The sequence below is a fragment of the Aulonocara sp. 'chitande type north' Nkhata Bay genome, linkage group LG19 (genome assembly GCF_057382095.1).
Source record: "Aulonocara sp. 'chitande type north' Nkhata Bay isolate Kocher_YH1m ecotype deep benthic linkage group LG19, A_spYH_male_GT1.1, whole genome shotgun sequence".
Lineage (NCBI taxonomy): Eukaryota > Metazoa > Chordata > Actinopteri > Cichliformes > Cichlidae > Aulonocara > Aulonocara sp. 'chitande type north' Nkhata Bay.
Window position 1 is genome coordinate 24,838,102 of NC_141362.1, and position 22,612 is coordinate 24,860,713.

The window sequence follows — 22,612 nt, forward strand, 5'->3', positions numbered from 1 at the left end:
TTGACAAAACACTCTTGAAAAATAAATGTCACCCTGTCTGTATTCATTTTGTGAGGCACCACAGTGGTAAGGACACAAAGAAGTGCGTCTGCCATAGGCCATCGCATTGGCTTGTGATGATATACTTGCCGCTTCGTCTGTGTCTCTGTGAGAACATTCCCACTGAAAGACGAAATGTAATGCTTGGCGCGTGATTGACAAGTTGTAGTCGTGCAAAGAATTTCAGTGGCTCTGCTCCTCTGTATTTACTGAGAAGCTGACTCTTGAATTTTAACAGTTTGTTTCATGGGAATTCCTTGTACTGTCGCTGTTTCACAATCAAAAAGAGGATTCAAAGCACAATAAAATTACATTTCTCAATATCCTTTGTAAAGCAATAAACAGAAAACTGCTGAGCATGCAAGTTTGTTTAGCACAGATTTGGTAGCATGTTGCTTGGAATTCACATATTTAAAAAAAAAAAGGAAAATGACATAGGAAAGACTTCTTTGGCTCTGTTTTTATTCAGATTTGTATATTTAAAGATTTATGGACAACATTAAAATACAGCGAAAGATTTGTGGATGACATTTACAGCTATTTACTTGACTCACAAAAATCAGCGTACAAAAAAAAACAACAACACTGATACACATTTGACAGGTAAAAAAATTCCCTGACGTTGGGCCCTTTAAAAACCAGGTGAAAGTTAAACGCTCTGTATTTATGGGGGATTGGCTCGCTCTCATGAATAATTGCTTGTTTGTGTTTTTTCAACCTTCAATAAAATTCTTCAGGCTCTATTGGCCCCCTCTGTTGTTCAATTTTTGATAACAACAATCAAAACAGCGCCGTGATGGGTTGGGTGAAGATCGATAAGCCCACTCAACTCCACCGCCATCACATGTGCGATGAAGAGAATAGCTGGAGTGAAGATGTATTCCAACTCAAATTATCAATACAGTTCATGATCTTTGAGAAAAGAAAAGCTCCAGGAGCAATGGTTAATGGTGTTATTTTCTTTGCGCATTGTCACACTGTGTCCACTGACAACCCCCCGCACCAATTATACACACACTTTTACGTTCACAGGACACACACATGCCCTGCAGCTGTGTGTGGTAGCGTCTTTCTCCTATTAACCAGGCAGCCTTAGAATCAACAGAAAACATAAAGAGGCCTAATCTTTTCAGGTGCTTGGTGCTGATTGCCTATTACACAATAATAACACACCTTGAATCTCACAGAGCACGAGAGACAGAGAAAAACTCTCACCTCATTCTAATGCACTTAAAACAGCCACAAGCCAGTCGCACAGTAAATCTATAGGTTTGCAGTGGAGCAGATGGTTTCAGCTGTGGCCTTTATGAGGGCTGTTAGCTAGTGTGCTTAAAGAAATTCTACCAGAAGCAATGACATATCAGAGGATACAGTTTATCGCTACATGGAATGAGACACTACCAGTGTCTCCTTTTGCAAACTCCAGTCTCTTGTTGTTTGGCACGCAGCTTTAGGTTGTGGAAGTTCCATACGCTTTGTCTCAGAGGTAGAATAACAGCTGTTGCAGTCTATGTCTCCAGTGGAGGACAAAGGGGATTACCGGCCTTCATTCTGGTGTCTGAAGTGGACTAAAAACATCCTCAAAACCACACACTGTTAAAACCACTTGCAGGCGCATACGGCTTTGCTTTTCAACAACGAGCTGTAAAACAAAAAAAACAGTCAAACATTAATGAGCAGTTACGCCGTTTTTCTTTTTCCACATTCACTGATGTCTTGTTGTAAGTCATTAGGTGTTAGTCTGTCAGTGTCTTCCTCCAGAAAAGCTCCACTAAATTCCAGAGCTGTGTATGGCTTCAGTCTGGCTGTTGACTCTGGCTGAGATTCTATAAACTGAGCCAGCAGGACAGGTGGAAGATCTGGGAGTCAGGCAAGTCCAGGACTGGAACCAGTGCTATGGATGGACTGGACTCTGCTACTGAGCTTCTTAAAGTTTCCTCAAGTCCTGAAAAGTAGATTTGGGGAGGTGGGTAAAAGGGTGAGGACAAGAAAAGCATTAGTTTCATTAAAACTTTCGCAGGAGTTGAACATTATGTTCTCATGTAGATGCCCCACTGGGGGTGTCCCAGGACAGAGGCTACATTTACCCTTCGACCAGGGAACACGGCCCATTTACAAATTATTGGCATTCTTAAATACTTGGCAGATTGCAGCTGCCCACCCCCACTTCATTCACCTTCCTGCAGTGCAAGCATATGGTCAAGCAAGGACTGATCTCTAGGCTACCCCTCCCAAATTTTGAGACACATATGACCAAACACATACACAGACACATGCGGCCTACAGGGGGCTAAAGGGGTCTCAATTTGCCCTTTTGGACAATTGAGCAGCTTGTTGGGGGTATCTAGTGGACTGCATCCTTTACTCTTGTTGAGTGGGGATATTAGGAAACTGTGTTGGGGCTGTCACTCAGCTTCGCTGGAGCTGAGACATGTTGTTAGAGCATGTGTATGTGTGTGTGCGCGTGCGTTTGTGTGTGGCTACAGATGAACAGTGGACATGTGAGAATTCTTTGAGTGTCTCAGAGGCTGTTCTTGATGACAGCCTGTCTATGTAGCAGTAGCCAGCTGGGATTTTGGTCCTTCCCTCATCTGCTCTGTGCACTAATTGATCACAAGTGTTCCTGTCTCATGGTTGACTGTCCTGCCTTATTTCTTCTAATTTAGCAGCACGTCGGATGAGTCTTGGGTGTGGTCACTACAATCCAGCAAGGTCGTAGAATTAAACATCTGGGAACCACGCTGTCGTAAGTGTAGCATCACAGACCTTACTTATGTTACATTAGCAATTATATTTGGCAAAAATAAAAATTTTTTTAAAATTTACCTTCAATCAGAGTGGTCAAAAACAAACTAGTGCTCTTTTAATAACATCTACTAGTACTATATAGTACTCTGTGACATCTGTATGAACTTCTAAAAAGAGAAATCAGGACACAGAGGTTACAATAGTTCTGCACTATTTAATAATCCCCATTCTCTTTCATTTGAAACACACACAGCATGTCAGACATCCTTACAAAGAGCCCACACACCCTAATTAGCTAATATGCACTACAGCTTAAAATGCCCCCACTGAACATAGGCCTTTTGTGTGGGGGGGCATTAAAAGCCTAAATATGTGTTATCAGAGCATGTGGCACACCCTGGGAAGCGGGATCCTCTAGAGATGGCAAGCTGACAACTGAATGAGCTATGGCGATCACAGACAGGGGATGGTTTTATTAAGAGAAGAAACATACCCTTCATCACACCTTGTGCGCTAAGCCTGTTTTATGTCAGGATGTTTTAATCTTTGTACCAATGGATAGGAAATAATTGTGCTCTCTCTTTGAGAGTCACTTTCAGTGTCTGTGTGCACAGACATGCATGGATGGAAGGCAGGAGGGGGGTGAAGGTGACATGAATGACCACGCAATTTTTTGTGGGGATTTTTTTTTTTGGTCTTTTTAGATAAAAAGTGAGCAAAGAGAGAGTGCCTCTTTCCTCCTGTCCCTATAAAAGCTTCTGTAAAATTCACGCAAAGTCCGATGAGTACTTCCCATCATATACCCAATCCCCTTCCCCTGGTCTCTTAGCCCCCCGCCCCCCTTTTGGGGGCTACATGGGGAGCCTCATTGTGAGGCTCGGTGGACAGAAGCTGTAAGATTCAAAAAGCCATCAAATTAGCATAAGATGAGACTAAACCATCTACCCAAGAGGACCAGTCATTATTCTGCTTCACAGCAAACACACAGGGAGCTGAAAAGGCTGTTTTCAAAACCAAAACATTACTAATGCCCACAACACCCTTTTATGCTAAACATTAACAGCCATTTTGTTTGAAGCGATTAATACATAAATATTGTAAGCCTAAGTGAATAGAAGGAGGGGTGTCAGTGAAGGCTGTGGTGGGGAGGAAAGAAAAGGGGTCTTCCTGTGTGGAATGGATAATGCCTGCTGGGGTTGTGGGGCTTTTAAGCCGTGGCTAAGGCCCAGAGCCAGTGGTTTTTAGCTGTGCTACACTGACTTCCAAACTGGTCAAATTAACCGGTAAACGAGGTGGTAATTAGCAAGTGTTGGCTCATGAAAATTGTTTATTTAGTCCGAAGAGAATAAAGAGAGAAGCCGAGGAACCGGAGGAGCACAAGGCTTGCACACCTCTCTTTAGCAATCTTTCTATGCTAACGCCAAACCACATGACTTCTTGTAATGTGAAAGTTTTCTTGTAAAAATGAACCCACAGAGAATTACCGCGCCCAGCTGTAGCTCTTGTCAGTTCTGCTGAGGCTTACATTGTTAAATTACCTACATTTTATTTTATTCAATTTCTGTTACTCATTATGCAAAATAACGGATTTGTTTCTAATTATATATTTTTTTCTTTTGTTGTAAAATAAGACTATTTAGGTCCATCAAAAAGAAAGATTTATTTTCTTGAGTTGTGAGGTTCTGTCTTTGAAGGAACCTTTCTATCGTAAGTAACAAGTTGAGACAAGATGTTTAAAGGTTTCATTCGAACCATATGTCATGTCTATCAACTGTGAATCCTAACGCAACCAAAGAAAGGAGGGGGTGTGCAGTCACATTTTGCTCCAGTGGTGTCTGTCTGCCCGCTGTCAGCGGCAGTTGCAGCACTGTGACTGCTTGCGCCAGAGGTGTTACTTTTCCTCCTTTGACTTTTTGGATTCATCACCCAATGAGCACAGGCTGTGACCCATAAAAAAGCCCACGGGTAAGCTTCCAGGGCTTAGTTGTGCATGTGCTGTACGGGAGCAAATTCTACCTCAATGATGAGTCAGTAAATGGTTTGAGGAAAGCAGTGTGTGCGGTCCATAATCAAAGAAACAAACATGTCAAGGGTAAATATCTAGGTTGAGCTTGCTCCAGTTCACAAATGACCCGGTAACACGGCTAACAGTTTCTATTAAAACAACAAAATCTGGAAAAACAAGCTTTTCCTTTTGTTGTGGATGACACAAGAAACAAATGGAAAGAGTTGTATATCATGAAACAATGTTCAGTAGCAATTATATAATTAGGTAAAAAAACAAACAGCTCTGCTTGGCTGGCACACATATATCAAGACGTATTCTCAACAGAGCAACCTTTTTCTCATTCATTTCTGGTAACTGTAATTTCACATCCTCAAAGTGATGAGTTATGTCAAAGCTAAAAGTGACAGTAAGATGGCTGGTTTGGCACAAACTCAAAAATGTTAATTAACTGCTTCAGAGATGACTTGACAACTGAGCCTATGTGATCGATGTGCTCATCGCCCTTTTTCCCTCCGAGAGAACATCTCTCAGGATAAAACAAATACCGCTCCACGTTTGTCTTGACAAGAACCTAGAATCCTGGGACGACAATATGGCAGCGTATGAAAGTGTAATGATGACAAAAGACTGCCAGCTGCTTGGGTTACTGTACACAGTGCAGACACAACAAATGAGTTATAATAATTAAACACAGGAAGGAGTTGAGATCCTCAGGAGAGACGGTTTCCTTCAATACTTTATGTTGACTTAACCAGTGTCAGCTCAAACTTTCTTTGAAACAAGAGCGCAGAGAGAGACAGCGAGTCACTTTGTTTTCATTAATACAGTGATGTGCAGCTTAACTCAGAAGAGCAGTATATCTCACACGTGTTCCTTCTAACAAAGCAGCCTATTTAGGATAAATCCTCTTAATGGGCGCACATATTGGATCACTTTAAATGCACGTATGTGTGTGTGTGTAATGTTACAAGTGAAGCCCGTGACATACCTTTAACAATCTGCTGTGCCAGTGAGTGGCTGCACTTGAAGAACACCCTAGCACACTGTGGCACCAGCTTAGCATCCATCTTCTTTGTGGCTTTCCTGAATGCAGTGCCAACTTCTTCTGTTACATGCTTTACATCAGTGGCCTCCAAGTTATCACCATGGACAGCCAGGGAAAGTGAAAGCGAAGCACTATGGCTGTCAGCAGACAGTAGAGTGTAACACTCTATAGATCCACAGGCTATCTTTGTAGTCACGTGACAGGAAGTCCTTTGGGTGGGATCGTCACGAACTGCAGTTGCATGAAGCTCAACGGCTGCACCCTTGGGCAAGGCAGGTACCACAACGACCAATAACGGCACACGTCTGATCGCAGAGTCCCACAACAAGTCCTGCAATGTAGACAGATGGTACTGAAATGAATTGGGTGGCAAATTATATACTATGTTGTGTTACGCACTACAATCAAATGTATGGCCCTCCTGCTGAGTTTCACGCTGCGTCTTTGGAACAAAAACACTACTCCATCAGCATTATCCCAAATGCTACCACACGGCAGTAGGACAGGCTTTTTACTTGAAAGACTGACAGACTATCAATTAATGTGAGACTGGGAGGTGACCCTTGGTAATGATAGTGTACAAACAATTCAGAAAGAATCCATCGTGCTTGCAGCCACCATGAATAAAACACATAAATGCATTCATTTGAGCTTCATGCACTGACATGGCAGGTCCTATCAAAATGACTTCTCACCTTTCTAGGAAGATCATCCACAACATGTGACGGCAGTTTCACCGCACGCATTTAGAGAGAAATGGCCTCCAATTTAACTGCAGGGCCAAAATTTCTCCTTTTTTCCCCCCTCCTCTGGACTGAGGGCCATTAGCACTAACAAAATGTCTTGGAGCAGTGCTACAATGTGGCCCTCTAATAATACTTGGCTGTGGCTTCATCTGCTAATGGGAGAGAAATGAGTGTTTTATATAACCGTCATTTCAGTCAGAGTCGATAGGGCAAAAACACTTAACCCCCCCCCCTTTCAATTTGCTGGATCAATTTTCATCCACTTACACCCCACTTCGTAAGTGCAGAATAATAACAGGTTACTTACATTTTATTTTGATATTCACTCACAAAAAGAAGAAATCATTGACAAGCCACATGGCGGCCTCTTTGTCCCTTCAGCAGACAAACCTGTCATGACCCAAACCGCCACATTCACTGAAGTAGCACTTACCTTCAGATAAAACTTCAGCAAATGCTTAATTGTGTATCAACAGCTAACCTCTTGACTTGGAGAGTTAGAAAAAGAAGAAAAAAAACATGAAAAATGCAGGTGTCCACAATGAGTGTGTGTAAAGAGGTTAGGTTAAGATTTCGCTACTCTTTACTGATTTTGAAGAGCGCTAGCTTGCAGTGATCAACAATAACAATCTCAGAAGGAGAAGCAGAACAATTACCATGTGATCTCAAGCCTCTTAGCATGTCAGACAAAGTGACACCACACATACGTGTCCTATGCTTTGATAAATGTTATATTAGCACTTCTGGCTCAGGCTAGGTATTTTCCTAGAGGGAACTGGTTCTCCACTTGTCAATAGTGATTGAACAGAGGACTGAGAGCTGAAACTGAAGAGAAGAATGACAGGACAGAGGGGTCTTGCTCAGCCAGGCTTAAAGGCCACCCTGCGGGGCCTTGAATGCTAAGATGCTATACCCCACCGACTGTCTACAAGGGACTTCAGCGCAGTGCTCTAGCCTCTGGCAGGACATTATTGTCGCAGCAGAGTTGCTGACTTTCTGTTAGAGCTGTCTGTTAATGTTACATCTACTTCATTTTGCCTTTTTGTAATCGATGTACCACAATGTTAGAATTCATGGGATGTTTATTCAGCGGTTCTGTAAATGTGTTTAAATCGCAAAATTGTGTATGTTTCTGCATTTGTGTGTATGATCTGTGGATGCGGATCATGCTTCTCTTGCAGTGGACTGAGAGGGGAAGAACTCACGTCTACCTGGGGAGAGGTTATTAATGACATTAAACTAATAAAAAATCTAATTTGATATATGGTGGAGCTGAGTGCTGGAGAGGCAAGTGGGGCAGGCTGACAGGTGGCTGCGTGTAGATGGTTCAATTCTGCTATACGCAAGCCACTTAGCACGCTCATTACTTCATGCCAATTCATTTCCAGGGCAGGCAAACACTCCCCCTGTGCTCTCTCTGTAGGCAGCAGGTAAAAGCATATAGTCTGAATCTGCTGCGCTCAGCTCTCCACACTGATGGGGTGTGACCTGCTTCTCCTTATGTTTGTTTTCTTTCTCCCCACTTTCCTCCCTCTAACTCACGTCCATGTGCCTGGAGCGTGTGCAGGGTTGAAGGGCCAAGAGGCGTGAAAGCCGAACGGTAAACACGGTAATAAGGAAGTGGTGTAAAGGCGGGGAACAGCAGGGAGCTGATGGGACTTGCTCTGCTTAGCCAGTTCCCCTACATTTCCTGCCCAGCAGGATGCCTTCAGCATGTGGTTCTATGCCTCAGCACTTACTGTAGTGCTGTCAGTCTGCTATAATATCCCTTCCCATTCACTCCCTCATTCACTCTTCTTTTCTCAAGATTCCACTCTGAAGCTCATCAGACTGTTTTTGTAAATGAAACACACAGGGCCATGTCAGTGAGGCGAAAAGTGGAAGAATATGAGGGTATTTCAAAATCACAGCAGAGGCCACAGTTCCTTAAATCTCCCGTAGTAAGCATGTTTACTGTGGTGTACAAAAAAGAAACTTTGTACACTGCAAATTCAGCGTTTTATTTCCAAATTTCAAAACCAAACATTTCTTTAAGAACGTCTCGTCTTTTGCAAAATAACTCGACGTTTGTGCATGTGCAAATAAAGTTCCATTTAAACCTTAATAGACAAAAAAAGAGAAAAACAACAACAATTGAAAGCTGCCATGCTTTCAGAAGCTATTGCTGCTAAACAAAGGGATGTCTGTTTAACATTTATTGACTTATCACATCAACATCTCCCTGTTCATCAACCCTTCTGCACACACATGCACACAGACAAACAGGCTCTTTGTGGTTTAATGCACCGTAAATACAATTTCACACTTGTAGCGACTCCAGTATGCTCCCAATTAACCCTGCAAGCTTCTTCATCCACCTGATTAGAGAAATTATCAACGCACAACAACAACATGGCCCTTTAGCTTCACAAACACACTAGGCACTGGTGTTTCTTAATATTATAAAATTGCACTTCACAGGTCTGCTGGGCCTTTATATCTTTGCATATAAAAGAATAAGACCACATAATCCAACACATGTTTTTCTAACTATTTTTTAAGTGTAATATCTTAACAGTTTTTAACCTCACACAGCATGTTGTTATTATTTTTTTTGCTAGTGAGATGCATATATTTACATATCATCTGTATCCTTTTCCCCTAAAACTATTTTGAGCTTTGTTTTGAAAAGGCTTTATAAATTTGGTTTAATAAGTCACTAACTTATAGCTACTCATAATTTAAGCACTTGTCTTTGTTCTTTCGTGTGTTCCCTGTATTTCTTCTGCTGTGTGTTATAAATCTACAGCACAGAGAGCAAAGTGTAGGGGTCAAGGGAAGATGACATGTCAAAAGCTAGACCAAAGACAAAAGGTGATAGAGCACAGAGTTAGGCTAGTAACCCAGCACCCTGCTTATAGGTGAGGCACCCTGATCTGTCAAGTACTGTTGTTTAATTTGGAGTCAGTTGAAATTAAAATGTGGTCTCCTGGTAGCAATCCCAGGTCAGTTGAATGAATATTTTCATTGTTCTGACACATTGCTTGGAAGGAGACCAGATGGATGGAGTTGTACATCTTCAGTGACCTCTGATATGAACCTAGTCCGGTTGCCCCCCAAAGCATTGTCCTCAGTTAGCCCTGTTATTATGTGAATGACTCACTCAGTACTTCAAATTTCCACTACACTGTCAATGCTTTAAAATTCTATTCCAATGTGAGTTACAAGGACAAGCAGAACAACACTAACCTAATCACTATACTAGACTTATCTATATGACATGTTTATATTTTAGAATTCAGAAATTTCTAGTTTTATATATACACGACTGCAGGATTTAAATAATATTTGGAATTTTATATTCTGGTATACTACTAAATACTGTTAACTGACATGATGTTGACATTCTCTATCCACTCTTTAACAGTGTTCGCCACTCCACCAAGCCACATGTTGGAGGTGGGCTCCTGCATTTCTCCCTAAGGCCCTATTCCCATGGCTAGAGAGATTACTGTGGGAGGAGAAGGGCTGCCAAGGGAGACTGGAGCCCCTATTAGATGTATGGAGCGGCGTTGTAAGCCTTGGCGGTAGAATGAAGGGAAGGATGGAGGGAGGTGGCAGGAAAGAGGGGTAAGGAGGGAGATAAGCTGCTCTGAGAGTTGAACGGAGCTCCAAAATGGTGTGTGGGGGCAAAGGATTAGGGAGGCTCTGAGGAAGACATCTGCTTCTGTGCCAAGCTCCACATTATCAAAGACACCAGCGTTTCCCACATCATCAACTTTTCATGAGTGCACTCACTGGTAAATATCAGTAGCAGCGGCTTGGGTCTCAAGGGGGCAAAGAGGGGCGAGAAATCTTGCCTTATTTCACAACTATAAACCACAATTCTGAAAGGCCTCTCTGAAAAACTTGGATACCAAATCAAGTTTCTCTTCTTTTACTTATTCATTGATGCATGGATCCCACTGTCTTGTAATCCATTAAACATGTGTTCATCTTATGTGGGTGTAACATTTTATAAGTATGATCAATATTTCCTCTGCATCCATGATAAAACAGTCAGACATTGCTCTGGCATAAATTTTACAAATAAAAATCTCACTCCAGAGTGACTGACCTTCTCTCCTTCTGTGGCTCTCAGCATGCTCTCCCAGACGGCACGGATGATCTGGATGTCTTGGTGCCTTGTAGTGTAGCAATGGGCCTGGACAACATGAGCCAGAGTCAAGCTGCCAATCACAGCTTCCAGAACCTTCTTCATATGGCTGAAGGACAAGTGAGCCTGGGTGTAGGTGGCAGCTTTTACCAACTCCATTTTACAGGGTACCAAAGCAATTTGGCCAGAACAGAACACCACGTCATTGATCTGGAGAAGAAATATAAGGAAAAATGTTACAATGGTATGGTAAAAACCCAGACTAAGCATTAACAACCCACTATGTTAGCTGGGCATATTGAAGGCTGTGTGTGGACAGATATTATCAATAGGTGGAGTGATGCAGATAAATTTAAGCATACTGAGAAATCAGCAGGGTGCATGCTAGAATCTGATGGAACATTAGCCACAAAATGTGATATCCATGGATTAAAAAGAAAATAAATCTTAGTTTTTATTATGTTTCACGTAAGGGATTGGTTCAATAGATACAGTTGCATTTTTAGATGTTTTAATAATTGTAGCATATTATCTTTCTGTGGATTTAGTATCTTGATCTCACATATAAAAACTAAGAAGGAGCAGAGCATTTCTAGCACCAGCCACCTGACAGGAGTCACTGCTGAGCACCAGAAACAGTGGGGATATATGGTGTCAGAGTTTGCTTCAAATTAACTGATAACAATATCTATTTTATTAGCAAAATTGTAATAAAAGACAAACAAATTAAAAAATTTCTCCTGCTGCTTGGTAGGAGGAGCTAAAACTGCTCTTTTGAAGCTGAAGGTTGCCGATGCCTGCCATAGTCTAACCTAGCAATCCACTGGATCCATCTATCTTGCACAGTTAATCTGGGTCCAGGTAATGGAGGAGCAAACCAAGTAGAAATTCACTTTTCTCTGGTCCCTGCCTCCAGCTCCTCTGCTGAGATAATGTGGCGTTCTTAAGTCAGCCAAGAAACATAATCTCAGAATATCCAGCGTGTCCTTGATCCATCGTCTGAGTCTCCTCTTGATTGAACATGCCCAAAACACCTCACCTAAATGCTGTCCAGGTGGCATCCTAGATGCCAGAACCCCCTTCATATGGAAGAACAGTGATAGACACCCTTTTAAGGAAGCCTTTTTTTAACTATTAGCAGAGAGAATGAATGTAAAGTGACCAGTAAATTCCCTGCCTTAACATACAGACTCACTTCTCTTTTTCCAAAACGATACAGCAATTGCAGAAATTGAGATAAATCATCCATCTCCCCATTCACTTTGTGTCCAAGACAATTGAACTCCACAACTTGAGGTTCTTCCCAAAACTCAACAAGGCACTTTACCCTTTTCAGATGAGAACCATGTCCCTGTTAGTTCTCATTCAAACCACTTGGCAAACCCAGAGGTCACTGCTCGATGAAACCTAAGGCAGTTAATGGGTTTAACTACATGTCCATAGGTGTGAATGAGAGTATAAATGGTTGTCTGTCTCTCTGTATTAGCTCTGTGAGAGAATGGTAATCTGCACACGGTGTACCCTGCATGGATGGATGGGTGGACGGATGAAATTATCATCAACATGTATGGAGGAGGTCAGTAAAGAGGTACAACATCTGGAAAGCATCTAATTGGCAACAGCTTCTTTTTTAAGCATTTGTTTTTCTATCCACGCAAAGAACGTGGATAGGAAAACACAGAATGGAACAACATCAGTCATGGATTGACCTCCCCAGACCCCGAATCTAAACATTATCGAAGCAGTATGGGTTCATCCTAACAAGAATTCATGACTAGCGGAGCCCCAACGACTATAGAGGTCCCTGGGATGGATTTGAACCCACGATTGCTGTGAGGTGCTAGTGCTACCCACAACACAACTATGATTCATGATCTCAAAATCAAAATCCCAGCAGAGACAATGGAAACATAAAAATAAGCAGTGTTTAAGACGTGCAATCAGTCCAATTCAAAAAGTTGTTTTATTTCTCTAAAAAAGTACAATACTGAAAAAGGTGCTATAATCAGATTAACATTAATTATAAGCATGTTTGATTAGCAGTGAATTAATTAACAAGTTATGCCCCCCCATTTTCAGCATCTTATCACCAACCATTCTCATTTCACAGTTCTTAAACAAGCTGTTTTTTAGTGAGAGGTCTGCCAATATATCTCAGTGGCACCAGTGTTATTTATAAGCATAATTAACTTAATAAGCTCAATTTTCTTTTAATACCTCTGTTAGAAATAAGCTCCTTGCATAATGAAACCTGAAAAAAATCTATCTGTTTAATGCAGAGAGACGAATAGGGCTGAGGAGCGGCATTAAGGAGGTCAGGTCTTTAGAGACCTTGTAGCTCACCAGTGCTCGAGACTGGATGGCATTAGTGCTGGACACTGGCTGATGGTCAATGCAAATAAATGCCGATGATAAGATGAAAATAGCATTACTCTGAAGGATCCGGATCTCCAGGGAGTAGCAGCCCAAAACAAGGTATTCTACTAATTTGCAAAGACCTACTTGGGGGTCATGTATTTAACTGCAAGATTACCAGGGTAAGCATGAACTAAAAGTCATATTTAAAGGTCTTCTTTCACGCTTTCGGTGGCTGCTTTAGTGTGTTATGTTACTATCTTCCAAATGAAAAAAATGGTGAACTGCTGGATTGGTGGCCGAGGCTTTTCCTCTGTTAGTTATCTACATCACATGTGCAGACGGTTGCCAGCTCACATGTTTTTGGGTAGCGAGACATGTTTTTACGGTTGGTCTCATGCTCTCACACCGCCCAAACACATCTCAAATGAAGTCTCACAGGTCAATTTGATCAAACCCACAGACAAAGAAGCTTTTAGTTTGGGGTTTTAAAGAATAATCTGTGTTACTATTATGTTGAGGAACTGTTGAAGAACGAGCAGTTGCATTGCAGCCATCTGCAGCACAGGAGAGAGGTTTTTTTTTACGATGAAGCATGTAAATCAGCTAGTGTAGTACAGTAGACAGCCCTAATGAAAAACGAACCTGTAATTTGTCTACGAAGGGCTCTTTGAGATTGGACAACCCCTAAAGTTCTTCTCCTCCACACTCACTGCAATTCAAACTAAACTTTTTCTTGTAGGATTCACTTCTAATTGGTCCGCACAGATGGCACTTTATTTAATCTTGAAAACCTGAAGCAGGCCGTGTACCATTTAGAAATTCCATTTAAAACACTAACAGGACAACATGCTACATAGCCATTTAGAGGTCAGACGCAATCATGGCTATTTCCATAATCAAATGTGCCTTCCATGAATCACAACTCCTGGCCTCACTTTTCAGCTCTGATGAATCTTTTGCTTCCATCTCTGCTGCTGCAAATTACTGGAACAGTGACAAGAGATGGAGAGAAGACAAATGCAAGCAATGTGAGCGAGTGAGGGGGCAAAGAGAGGGGAGATAAGGCCTCCAGTGCTTTCAAGCATTTGGATCAATCACCGGATCACTTACCTGCTACAATGATCTACCCAAGAGCCAGCGTTACTGTGACTGGCTAACATAAAAGCCAGATTCCCACACATCAACAACAAATTGTCATTGGCGTTCCATTTATGAGCCATCAAATGCCATCATATCCACTCCAACAAAGAAGAGCTCCATCAGGTTGGATGGGTGGCCAGAATCTTTTAACAAGCTCATCCCCTATGAAAAGACCTCACTTCTTTCTAAATTCATAAAGGCCAGCTACAATTTGTCAATTTGAATATCAAAAGGGTCTAGCATGGGGTCCCTTGGCTGTTAAAGGCAGACTCCCATAGCTGCTCCCTAGCAGGTGTGTGATGATCAATTATTAAGGATCCCACTCTGGTTACTCTTAGTGGGAGGTGAAACTGGGGATCTGGGGGGTTTGTGGTGGTGGGGGAACATATTTCTGTGTTGAACCTGGATGGGAGAGAGACAGCAGAGAAGGGAGAGCGAATACTATTTACATAAAATTAACAGTTCAAAAGAATGAGTTCACACACCAATCAAACTTGTTAATTGACTGTCAATGGTGTGTCCCTGAATATACAACACAACTACATTATTCATCTTAGGCCTTGACAGGAAGACAGTCCAATTTGCATGGGTGTTCTAAACGTGATCAACAACCACAATGCCACATGCATTTTTAATAGGCCAGAGATGGGATCCTTTAATATTCATAAGGGTCAAACAATTGCATATGACATTAAACTTTCTATAACAAGGTAAGTATTTTTCAAATGCTAGCCTTAGTGATCTAAATGGCCCGCAGAGAAAAGGGAGAAAGTGCTATCTTCCAGTCTTCACAGTGAATCAATGCTATATGTCCACGTTGGTTCATTTTATTTAAATATCAAATAATATTAGCTATGTATTGCCAAAATAAGGTTGACTGAAAGTTGATTTAATATTAGTCAGTTGGTTCCGAGCTGGTTTTATTTATTTCTTCATTTACCAATGTTTGAGAATAACACGCATCATTAGTTTAAACAACCATGTTGAGACATTTTTCATTATGTAACAATAACTGAGATTTACACAGCTATAATAACAAAACATCAAACTTAAAAAAACCCTTCTTGAACGATCCGTGCTTCCAATTTACCGAACAACTGAGAAGATAAAACATTTTCCAACTAATTTGTGTTTTTGTGCTGTACTTTACTGACCTTTATTCCACGGTAAAAACAATGTGATTCTTCTAATGAACCCAATGACACATCCAAAGGTCACCAAATTCAAAGACATTTTTTCCCTCTCTGAGAGGCGCAGACAGTAGAACGTATGTAAATGTACTCAGGAAGCGCCTGGCTGTGTCCACTCCCAGTCCTTAACAGTGTCTCGTTTCAGACTGGTGTGTCTGAGGTGTTTCTAATTGCAGTTTGTGTCAAAGGGTTTCCAGAGATGACCAGACAGTGCTAGACTATATTCACATCGGTGTCGAAGCCCTCTGGGCCCCCATCCCGTTGAAGACATCTCCAAGTGTCATTAGCAGAGCCTTGGAATGGTATAGATGAACTAGGCAGGCCTGGATAAAATGACCTGGTATTGATGAACAGTCAGGCTTTTCTGCCTGGTTCCAAGGACAGAGAGGTGGAAAACTGCTCCACCACTCCTATCAGATATGCTAATGGTCACATTTCTCCCCATTGAGACCTCATGCATAATTTAACTAGGAAAATGATAATACAAAATGTGTAAAATAGGTTAGATTAATATGGTGTAACTTTTCCTTTATCCAAGGACATATAACAAAGCTAATGGGGCAATGGCAGTACTATATCAGCTACACTGTCAGTAATTAAATGCAAAATGTAACTAATATTTGGGAAATTTAATTTGTTAAAATGCTGTTGCATGTTTTTTATATAGTGAAGACTAACCACGGAGTAAGAGTAAGTAAAAGGCAACTTGTTCATTGTTGAAGCGTTACATTGCACAGGACTTATGACGATTTTTGAAAGCTGGAAAATGGAACAGAATAAAATGGTAAAATTGTATGATGTGTAAGAAGCACTAGACCACATGTAAACCCACAATACTGCGATTAAATGTTATTTGAAACCCTAAATTGATGTATAAGTTATAAAAAACACTTTTATTGGAAAATTCTTTGGTTTACTTTTAATCCCATATGGAGCATTTTTAATGTGACAAATTTTTCTTTGGTAATTTTCTTCTTTTCTTGAATACTTTAGGGTTGGCAAATAGCTCAAAATAGTTCAAAATCTGGGGATCAAAAACTGAGGTTGAAGTTTTGAAGTTTTGTTGAATGTATTTAAGTGCATATATTATTCCTGCTTGTTGGCGCAGATTTGATATGCAACAACCGTTTAATCCTTGTGTGGTGGATGGCAGTTTGTCAGGGATGTGTGCTGTGATTTCATCTCAAACTGGCTTCAAGTCAGTGGGGTTCTTTCAGCATTAGTGAATTCAAAGCAGATCACGTCTGGGAGTGGGAAATGATAAGAAATGGGCTCGTGTTGTGCCACGCCCTGAGGAAATCCTGCCTCTTCTGACACCTCATTTCGAAAATACAAACCTTTCAGGAGAACCACAACCTTTCTCCCTTCTCCCAAATCTTTCACCATGTTAGTCTTCTCATTTAAGGCTTCATGGGAAGGGGAAAAGATATTTGCCTTTTTTTTATTCCCTCCTCTTTTTTCCACTCTCTTTATTTTTGTCATCCTGTTTGTGTTCCAGTTTGAGCCTAACCCCTGTATGCTCAACTGTCAGACGACATCAGTGTTACTTAAACTGCGACATAAATAGCCATATAAATTGCACAAAGAAGAGGCATTTCTGAATGCGTGCTCTCAGGTCTAAAATGAAACATTTATTTTGAAAGCAATCCATAAACATATGTTGAAGACACAGTGACAATTTTAGCAAAATATGCAATATTACGCAAGTATAATGACCCAGTGTTGAAGCAATGTGTGGTCAGTCTGAGGGGCACTGGCTATTCCCCAGCCCCCCACCCTCACTAAGCTCATCTGTATTTTTATTTTCTGTCTGTTATGTCTGCCCTCGACATGCCTACTCCATACACAATGAACCTTGTGGAAGAGTAACACTGCCATGCCAGCTCTAGTCAACTTAATGCTGGTCAGGAGCTGCCAGTCAGTACTATAACCAAGGTCAGAGGAGCTTGACTGCTGGATTCCAAGGGACACACACTGGAACGTCAACAGGCATAAACAAAAGACAAAACAAAAAAAGTAAATGCATCTTTCCCCGTCATAAAAAATGTAAACTTAAAAAAATAAAATAAAATATGTGTTGTGTTGTGTTTTGCTGGACACATTTATTGCTGCTAAAATGATGTTAAATTTAAGAAATACGATCAAATAAACATAACAAATACTTCAAACTGATGTAATATAATTGTGTGCTGCTTCAGACTACTGTGCCACACCAGAGTTGGGTTGAAAATGAAGAGTGATGGAGGGGCATGGGTTTTCATTGCGTTAGGCAAAATGCCCTGCTGCCTTCAACTGTCCCGACCTCACATTTTTTGACAAATTGGTTGTGAGGCTTTTACGACTGATGCACATATCGCAAAAATCATTTCTGCCAAGCTTCCTCTATGACCTGCCCGTGGGACATGACAAGCCTCTCCATGCATCGCTCTATCAAGCCGAATCTTTCCAGGACAATGCAAATTATGACAAATTCCATCATCCTGCATTATGCGCTTTCCCGCTAATCTCCCTAATTCGAGAGAATCGGGGAGGGTCTCGCTGTTTCAGCTGAGGGGCATGTTGTCTGACTGAATGATGCTGAAACTACAACCCTCATCCCCCGTTCTTTCTCCCTCCCCAGCTGCGACCACCTCGTCTCTTCTGTCTTTTCATATTTTTCTTTTCCGTGAAGCAACATTTCTTAGTCTGGCTGGTAAGAGAAGCGTCAACTTAACCTGGCCACAGAAGAATTATGTCAAAATAAAATGCTATAGCCGTTAAAGTGTAACTGTCAGGAGTAGTGAAGTTAAACAAGTCTGTGTGTGAGTGTATATGAGGTATAACCAGCACAGGACCACGGTGTGAAATGTCTATTCTGCATGACACAGGCTGAATCAATCATTCTGTGTCGCAGCAAAATGAAGCTGCTAATCGAGCGAGAAAAGTCCATACACATACACACATCCTGTCTTGTCTATCCTCTAGAAAATTAATTTTTTGCAGTGGACACAATGTGTAGCTTAGTGTGGAAAAATAAACAACAAATTAAACATTTAAAATAAGAAGACTAGCTGACAGAAATATGATAGAGAAACTGCAGCGCAGAGCAAATGAAATGTATTCCTTCTTCATCTCAACAGATGGCAGTATGACTGCATTAAAAAGGCAGCTGGCACATCAGCCATGGCGCAGATACTGTATAAAGTCCAGTCAAAGCACGGACATTCTGACCAGACAGCATCAGAGTCTCCGTGGATTTTCGTTTCATTTCTTTCTTTCTTTTTTTTGACCAAGTTAAAATATTCACAGAAACAAGCCACAAATACAACTGGTGAATTGCAGGATCGTGGATTTAAAAAACAAAACAAAAAAAAAGAAACAATACGAGGAAAATATATTTTTAACATTCACTTGATTCCACTTTGTATTTTTTCATTTTATCAATGAAACGCCAACATAGCTGCAACGTGACATTAATAATATAAAGAGGAACAAATCAAAATCACAAAGATGAAAAAATATTTTAGTAAAAAAGGGCACAAGGATGGATAACGTCAAATAATAAACTATCATGTATTATTCCTACAGTATGAGTATTGTATAATAATATAACACTATAGGAAAATATAAAAAAGCATGGTTCGTAAAATGCACCAAATCCTAGGTGAAAAACCTAGAAGAAAATTAACAGCTGTGTGAGTGCATCAAATTTAGCTCAATGCATTTTGGCATGCAGAAGACATTGTGCAGTCTATATTATATTAAATGAACATCTCAAATTCATCATATATTACCGATACACACAGTGCCTGACATTCTCTTTCATAACATTTCTATAGGAAAAATTAGAAGAAAAAACACAATAAAAGTAAACATGCTGACACATGCCAAAAAGAGGAGGCAGTATATTATTCATCTGCAGTACTTTTACCTCAGCAAAGCATACTTTGATGACAATGGCATTTTGAAAAATGAATAACCCAGGTTTGAAGCTACTACTTACAAGAACTGCTCTATGTGAAATTTATGATAGAGTGAGGGTGTAAAATTAAAAAGATGCAATACTCATTTCTAAGCTAGTCACTTACAGCCATGTTTAATATGTTGAACTTGTGGAATAGCTGAAACACAGGCATAACAAATATAGAAATAGCGTATAATGGCAGCTGTATTAAACTCTTTCCAATATTGAATTCAATCATCAGTGAGAGTTAGATTCAATTAATGTTTCTGAGCTGACTGTTTGGCTTTAAAGACTTTGGGTAAGAATAAATTGTTGACAAGGCGGTGGGTTACAATTCCTAATGCTGTTACTTATTACTGTCTGCATGTCACCACACTAGCATGTATGCGTGTTGGTCACTGTATTGTTCTGTCTAGATTTGCCACACATGTAGATTTCACAAGAAAAGCGTCTTCCAGACCCTCCCAATCTGTGTGTTTGCATGTGCGAGTGTGTGTAGGCCCCGTCAGCTATGCCCTCTCGTCACTGCTGGGGGAAGAAACACACCCGGGCAGCTCTGAAAAGAGTGGCTAGTTACCATAGTAATGGGATGGTCATACGTCTCTCCTCTCTCAGACAGTGATGGAAGTGGACAGGACACGCTGCCATGCTTTTTATCTATGCATTTGGTATTCAGTTATTTCATTCCACAAATAAAAAGCTAAGCCATCCCACCTCTCCTTTTTCTGTATTCAAATAGATGGGTGAAATGCGAAGTAAATAGTTGGATATGGGGTAATAATTCACACATGGGACTACAAATAATTGATGTGTTTTGACTGAGTGTTTGTGATTGCAATTGTAATAGCGCGAGTGTCTTGGCAGATGTCTGCGGTGGTGGGATCTTTACATGACGCTTTTCAGATGCCTTCTTGATGTCTCTGAACCATTCACCCCTCCACTGCTCATCAGCAGTGACAAAGTGAGAAGCAAACAAGGATGCATTCACATACACACACAAACACATACAGAAATAGCAAACAGACAAACACACACACACACACACACACACACACACACACACACACACACACACACACACACGTACCATGTGGTTCTCTCAAATTAAAAAGCAGAGACTACTATTTATCAAGTGTAATCATATTCATACACCACAACTGATTACATTAATCTACATATCATTAAATATTCTAGTGCATTCCCTACATACAAACCCCCAAATGTTATATATATATATATATATATATATTTGTAAAACTACAAAGATGACTGACTTTTGTAGATGCTATCCACTAGAGACACAACTCAATTTCTTGGGGGAATCAAGGTCTTTGTAGCTTTAATATTTAATTGTGTGTAAAGACACACTTACACAATGTGTAAATACTTATATTAATATATTGGCATCCTTGTCTGTATACTATGTACATATATAAGGGGAAAAAAAGAGAGACGATAACTGTGGCAATGCTGTCCCTGCTTCCCATGGCTTGTTGACATGGACCAAGGCAGTCAGGCACCAATAATACATGAAGAGCTGTTCAAAGGCAATTAGGATCAGTTGTCATGGCTGGGCCCATTAATGAGTGGGAGTGTGGCAGGGGCCGAAGCAGAGGCACAGCGCCGGCAAATGCGACCGCATGAGAGCCGATGTATTCTGACAGATCCAGTCCTTCCCCTGTCCTCGCCTGGTACAAGCTGATACCAGCCTGTACCCACATAGTGCTGCAGCAGCAGCAGCAGCATAGGATAATGTAGCAAAGGACGTCATGCCTTCTGGAAATGACTACTGCCACGGTAGGTCAGCCTCCACACAATCACAGCAGGAGAGAAAGGGGGGAAAAGGTCCAGGGAGGATAGGGCTGGAAAGAATATAATTACCCTTGCTGCTGTGTAGCGCTTCACATAAAACTGCCTCTTCATCAGATTAAAAAGGTAATCTCCTTTGACCTGTCACATATAAGTGTAGACATTTAGAGGCAAAAATGTACATTCCCCGTGCAGTAGCTCCAGCACGGTCCCTAGACGAAACTATGAACCATATTTCAAAGCGGATATATTCCTCAGGATTATATTTGGGGAGGCAAAGGAAGTCCTGTTTCTGTAATATAGGAGAGATTATGTGTATATGTTGTCTGTATGCAAGTAAATATATGACAACATTTGTTAGGTGTACATTTACTGTTGGTTTGAGATGATGCGTGTACGCTCGGGTGTTTATTTTGCTTGCCTTTGCATACATACATATATATACATATATATATATATATATATACATACATACATACATACATACATATATATATATATATATATATATATATATATATATGTATATATATATATATATATATATATATATATGTGTATATATATATATATATATATATATATATATATATATATATATGTATATGTATATATATTTATATTTGCATCTTGCTGAGTTTAGCATGACTGCTGTGTACCTATCCTGTCAATCATGAGTGTATTACATTGAGTCAGCTGTGACTTTTTTTAATGACCAAACCAGTTTACCTTGTCACTCAGACAGAGCCTATCGCAAAGAGCACACAGGTGTGTGTGTGTCTGTGTGTGTCCTTGTAAGACTCGGCCTCAGGGCATACAGCCGACATGCCACTGTGGTAAGGTCTTACCGGGTTTGATCATTGTGTTTTGTGTGTGTCCAATTCAAGTGCAGACAGTTGACCCTGGTGTTAGGGTAGGATAACTAAAGCCTACATAGACAGACTTGGGTGATGCATAGAGACAGGGACTGAATCAATGATTGTTTGGGAAACGCTCTGAGGTGAAGCTTAACTGTCAGTTAAAACCTTTGAGAATAGAAAGACAAAGGTTCAATTCATTGCACATAATTCAGGAAAGGAAACAAGCAGCCTATTCTCCCTGTGCTTATTCTCAGTGAAATAAAAAGATAAAAAACAAACAAATCTGTGTTAACATCCTCTTCTGCAACTTAGGAGCAAGTAACTACATGCGCTAAAGAACACCGCAGCTTCAACTAGCCTTCAATCTCACGACTGCTGAAACCACTGAGCCTTCAAGACCTCATTTTTCATCGACTCAATTACTCGACAACTGTTCCCCTCCTGGCCCAACCCGTTTCCCCCCTCGCCGGTTCATCTTCCCTCCTCCTTAGTTGGAAGTGATCATTTGTTCTTTTATTAAAGTTGATAACATCCCTTGCATTGTCTGAGCATTCAAGCTGGAGAGCCGCCCCTACTGTTCTAGCCTCCAGC

At 40.8% G+C, this 22,612-nt stretch overlaps 1 protein-coding gene across 2 annotated transcripts in view; it reads right to left on the reverse strand.

Moving 5' to 3' along the window:
* Window positions 1-481: 481 nt before the first annotated feature.
* Window positions 482-22,612, reverse strand: part of dph6 (diphthamine biosynthesis 6) — a 56,464-nt gene continuing 34,333 nt past the window's right edge. The window contains exons 13-15 of one of the 2 annotated variants that reach the window (XM_086274973.1): window positions 10,683-10,931; window positions 5,784-6,171; window positions 482-1,984 (exon numbers count right to left, since the gene is read on the reverse strand). In XM_086274973.1, the coding sequence (XP_086131099.1) occupies window positions 1,866-1,984; window positions 5,784-6,171; window positions 10,683-10,931 (756 nt within the window). In that variant the 3' untranslated portion in view covers window positions 482-1,865. Of the gene's footprint in view, window positions 1,985-5,783; window positions 6,172-6,216; window positions 6,739-10,682; window positions 10,932-22,612 lie in introns of those variants that run through there. The other variant, XM_086274974.1, reaches the window with a different exon arrangement.